The 5,448-nt window shown below is 47.5% G+C and overlaps 2 protein-coding genes across 3 annotated transcripts in view; one reads left to right on the forward strand and one right to left on the reverse strand.

The window, feature by feature from the left end:
* Positions 1-5,448, forward strand: part of LOC106811548 (protein flightless-1-like) — a 43,212-nt gene that overhangs the window by 15,046 nt on the left and 22,718 nt on the right. The window lies entirely within an intron of this gene.
* LOC106811554 (transmembrane protein 43-like) overlaps positions 1-5,448 on the reverse strand; it is a 13,355-nt gene that overhangs the window by 6,046 nt on the left and 1,861 nt on the right. Inside the window, exons 2-3 of one of the 2 annotated variants that reach the window (XM_014815224.1) lie at positions 3,397-4,055; positions 26-178 (exon numbers count right to left, since the gene is read on the reverse strand). In XM_014815224.1, coding sequence (XP_014670710.1) covers positions 26-178; positions 3,397-3,684 — 441 coding nt within the window. In that variant the 5' untranslated portion in view covers positions 3,685-4,055. Of the gene's footprint in view, positions 1-25; positions 179-3,396; positions 4,059-5,448 lie in introns of both variants that reach the window. The other variant, XM_014815223.1, reaches the window with a different exon arrangement.

The following is a 5,448-nucleotide window of genomic DNA, read 5'->3' on the forward strand; positions in this document are numbered from 1 at the left end:
GTAATTACTCCGCGGAAGCCCGTACCTTTGAGTAGGAGTAGGATGTCTCCCTGATCACCTCCCTGCCGTCGTCTGCCTCTCGCGTGTGCTCCTCCTCCACCCACTGGTACATCTCCACCGTCCTCTTCAGCTTGACTGCCGACAGCTCCACGTTGTAGGCGGGGTCGCTAAGCCACACCTGTCGTCATAGAGTAAGGTAGATCGCTGAAGATGCTGTACTCACTCACTCGTGGTGGTCTGTAGTGACAGTTGGTGATCATGATATACACAGTAACACTTACTGAAGCCACAGTAGCATGTGATGGATTGTTTTGTAAGCTCAGTGACGCTGACAGGGTCTATGTCCCCCAGGGTACTATCGGAGGGTACCCTGGGTACGGTTCGATATATCAGAACGTACCCTGGTACTATCTAATATGCCGGACCGTACCTCACCTACTCCACTAACGAGTCTAGGAAGTCGCCTACCCTAACCCTAACCCTAACCATATCAGACCAACCCAGACATAGGGGACATAGACCCTATAAGCCTCAGTGACGCTATGACAGCATGTGCGGTGGTGACAGATGGTGATATACACTTACTGAAACCATGGCGGCATCTGTACAGTGACAGGCGAGAGAGATAGAGCTGTCGCGAAAAGTGGATGGCGGAAGCTATAGTAGCATGTGCGGTGTGACAGATGGTGATATACACTCACTGAAACCATAGTAGGAAGTACAGTGACAGAAGCCACAGTGGCATGTACGGTGATAGGTGGCTTTGTAAGCGCAGTGACGCCGTGACAGCATGTATGGTGACAGGGGATGCTATACACTTACTGAAGGCATAGCAGCATGTATGGTGAAATGATACTATACACTCACTGAAGCTATAGCAGCATATATGGTGATAGGTGGCTTTGTAAGCTTACTGAAGCTGTAACAGCATGTACAGTGACAAGGGATGCTATACACTTACTGAAGGCATAGTAGCATGTACGGTGATACTGATAGTGATACTGATAGGTAGGTGGCTTTGTAAGCTTACGGAAGCTGTAACAGTATGTATGGTGATAGATGGTGTTTACACTTACTGAAGCTATAGTAGGATGTACAGTGACAGATAGTGCTATGCACTCACTGAAGCCATGGTGGCCTGTGTGGTGATGCTATTGCAGCATGTGTGGTGGCAGAAGGTGATATGCACTCACTGAAGCCATACCAGCATATACAGCATGTACTATGACAGGTGGCTCTGTGAGCTCACTAAAGCCACAATAGCATGTATGGTCACAGCTGGTGCTATACACTTACTGAAACCACGGTGGCTTGTTCGGTGACAAGTGGATTTGTAAGCTCAATGAAGCTAAAGTAGCATGTATGATGAAAGATGGTGTTATACATCCACTGAAGCCACTGTAGCATGTACAGTGAGATAGTGGCTCTGTAAGTTTACTGAAGCCATGGTAGGATACTACGATGTACAGTGACAGATTGCTTTGGCAGCATTTACGGGGACAGGTGGCTCTGTGAGCTCAATTAAGCTATAGGAGCATGTACAATGAAAGATGGTGTGTGCTATACACCCACTGAAGCCACAGCGGCATGTACAGTGACAGTTCGCTCCCCGAGCTTGGCAGCCGAGCAGTTACACGAGTTTTCTGATGCGGTAGAAGCTTGTACAGAGAGAGAGAGAGAGAGACAGACTACCCGATTACACACGGCCTATAATTATCCCCCGCTGTGCAGAGGATAGAGAGTGATACACTCCATCTGCCATCGCCACCCGCTGCTATGTCGACAACCATTTCTTTGACTTATATCTTGTGCATCTTATTTACTTTTTCCGTGGCGGTGTTCGGCGTGATTCTACCACTGTCCGGACGAATTTTATCGACCGTGCATCGGTGCGGTTGATACAGTTATTGTACCATGGTAAACAGATTTTTTAATGTCCCTTCGGTACACGTTTATTTCACGTTTATGTCAAAGTGAGGCGAGCGTTTCCATCCAAACTTACCAATGCACGTATACGACATATATAACTTACACGAGTTCTTCACATTGTATTCAACGTTCATACACGTCACACACGTGTATACAACATTCACACGTTTCTTCACGTTGTATGTACACAAGATGATTGTAGTGTCTCTCTGAGCATATAAACGTTTGAGCTCAATCACTTTTTAAATGGACGCATATTAGGAATTTTGCATCTTTCACAGCCACCATTTTCAGCATATTCTGACCGAACGAAGGGGAAAGTTTCCTATCAGAGATAACTGCAAATAATTATATCAGGAGTAAATAGTAGGGTAAACTAATAATCACTATTATTTACTCCATACATTCTCTAATGGTGTCCTAACGGGCATTAGTTGTTCAGTGAATTTCTGTCGCTCATGACGGATTAACTTTCTATTTTTTCATGAAATTTTAAGAATGCTGCAGCTGTTTTACCCCCATACTTCGTTTGGCTATAAAGGCCAAGGTTGATTTCGTAAACATTACATCACTCCAGCAATATAAAACCACTTTACTTTCTACAGAAGAGTGCAGCAAAGATAAGTGCATGTTTGATACACAGGCTCAGTTAAATCGGCTTTAACTTGTGCCACTTGTAAAATTTCGTGGTTCAATATTTACTGGAATTTTTTCTGTGTTTATAAAACAGCCGAAGATTATTTGCTAACATCGTCAGTAGCACCGCTATACGTGCTGCTTCTTATATATTCAGGGTGTTCTATATATAAGCCTCACTCGGTCACCCCACACACACGTAACGCTGTAGTAACGCTCGTCTATTTAAGTCTCGTTAGTAAGTCAGAGACGAATACGTACACGTGTTACGGTGTATACAAATCCTTCGCATCTCCGTTACTGAATGTGTGTGTTTCAACCATTAGCTGTTAACTGCATGTTCATAGTACAATACGATACCTATACAATAAGTTATTCTATCCTATGTTGGGAGCCCAGTACATAAATAATCATCTTCATCATCATCATCATCATCATCATCATCATCATCATCATCATCATCATCATCATCATCACTCTAAACCCTAACCCTGCCCATTCACCGTAATACTATCCCTAACCTTAACCTCGTCTCTTAACCCTAACCCTAACTCTGCCCATTAATTCTAATACTATCCCTAGCTTTAACCGCATCTCTCAATCCTGACCATAAAACTTTACTCTAATCCTAACCTGATCCCAAGCCCATCGTTAAAAATTCTTTGTGGTCCCAAAGCACGGCTAAACTGGCTTCAACACACACACACCACGTCCTCCCCCCGACCCCCTCAGCCATTGTCTGCGCCCACCGCCGGCGAATCCGACGTGTGCGCGACCCCTCTGACCTTGCCCCGACCCCCACGACCTCCTCGCCCCGACCCCGCGACTGACCTTCGTGCGCAGTGGCGCCACCAGGTGGATGAGCTTGCCGTCGTACTCCTCGACCGCGACCTCGTGGCTTCGCAGCGGCCGCACGAGCGAGAGCGCCTCCTCCAGCGAGCGCGCCGTCCCCACCGCGCGGCCCTCGTTCCAGAAGAGGAGGCCGACGCCGATGGCGATGAGGAGGAGGCCGAGAGGCACGGCGGCGACGCTGCGGCGAACGCGCGCGAAGAAGTCGTCCTCGTCGTCATCCTCCTCCGTCGTCACGGTCGTCTTCTCCGGGGCGAAGTGGTCCGTCATCTTAGGTGTGATCTAGGGAAGATCTCAAAAAGATCTTGGGAAGATCTCAGGGTGATCCTAGGAAGATCTCGGGACGATCTTGGGAAGATCTCGGGGCGATCTTAGGAAGATCTCGGGGCGATCTTAGGAAGATCTCGGTGCGATCTAGGGAAGATCTCAAGTCAATCTCAAGGCGATCTCAAGACGATCTCAAGGTGATGTCACGGCTTGGAGGGCGTGCGGGGATTCATCGACGCCGCGTCGTCGTCTTCGTTGTCGGGGTTAGCGTCGGCTTGCGTGGCGGCGGTGTGTGCTGGACCGACGGCAGGGAGCGTGCGCGCATGGTTGCTGCGCTGCGTGGTCTGCCGCCGATGCTGCTATTTCCGTGCGAGCTGCTGCACCGAAGGGGGGGGGAGAAAAAACGAGAGCGTGTGGTAGGGGGTGAAGCGAGAGAGCTTCACGAGCGAAAGACGAGGATGCTGCTCGCCGCGGAGCTGGGAAGCTGCCGTCGCGTCGCCGTGGCAACGGCGTCTAATTGCGACGGCGAGAAAAACTCGCGCTTTCCCGTCCGTCTGGATGCTGTAAGCGAGCAGGGGTTGGATGCTGCGAGCAAGGGTGGTGGGGGTAGCAGGTTTTTAAATAGGGGGATGCTATGATGAGCAGGGGTGATGAGGGGGTAGCGGGTATTTAAACAGGGGGATGCTATGAGCAGGGATGGTGGGGGTAGCAGGTTTTTATATACGGTGATGCTGTAGCGGGTAATGCGGTTGTAATGTCGTTAGCAGCGCAGGCATCCAGTAGCAGAAATGAAAACCAGACGTGCTCTGCGCGCAGCAACAGTGTCAGGAGTACATAATAGGGTATAGTACATATACATAAAATATACATATAATATATATTAGTACATATACATATAATAGGGTACATATAGTACATAATCCCTATTATGTACTCCTGAACAGTGTGCATGTTAAGGTTTACGCTATCAACTTTCTATGGACGAGTTGATCAACTTTTCAACTAATCGTCCGAAAATCGGCAGTGTAAACGTGAAAACAATTAGGGAGACAGGTAGGAAACATGCCTGCGCTAAAACTCTATTTCAGCCCGGCTACGTTTATATTTAGATCTTACAAACTGCTGCGTATTTTGCCTCGCTGTTTGTCTCGGTCTGTTAATGAACCCTAGAAGAATTAATTAAGTCAACTTCTCAAATTAGCAATGCAAAGCAAACCATGCAGCGGTTGCAATGGTAGACAGGGGTAAACGTACCACCCTGCGGCGGAACGGAGGGCTATAGTACTAGAGCTAGGGTAAACGTAGCCGAGGTGGTGGTAAGTTTTAGTGCCGTCAAGTGACCTGTCTCTTTAACGAACATGGCCACGTACACATAGTGTCTGCAGCACGCGTAAATAGTTCACGTGTTGATGATGGTGGTAATACTTAATAAATCAATCAATCAATCAATCAATTAATGTATTGCTGCGTACACATAGTGTTAGCAGCAGCACACGTAAATAGTTCACGTGCTCTTGATGGTGGTAATAACCAATCAATCAGTGTCTTGGACCGCATTTAGCCCTGAGTTGAGTGGAGGCTTGCCCTGTGGTCACTGACTGTACGCGGCCAGCATCTGGTTTTCATTATTTATAATAAGAATGCTTACTTGCTCAGCTTCTGTGCCCCCATGCTGGTTGGTTGCTAATTAAGCCAACACGCCTAGACAACACAACAAGACTCTCTAACATCTATAACATTATAACAGGAGTGTATTATATATATATA

This window comes from Priapulus caudatus, unplaced genomic scaffold (genome assembly GCF_000485595.1).
Source record: "Priapulus caudatus unplaced genomic scaffold, Priapulus_caudatus-5.0.1 Scaffold551, whole genome shotgun sequence".
Classification (NCBI taxonomy): domain Eukaryota; kingdom Metazoa; phylum Priapulida; class Priapulimorpha; order Priapulimorphida; family Priapulidae; genus Priapulus; species Priapulus caudatus.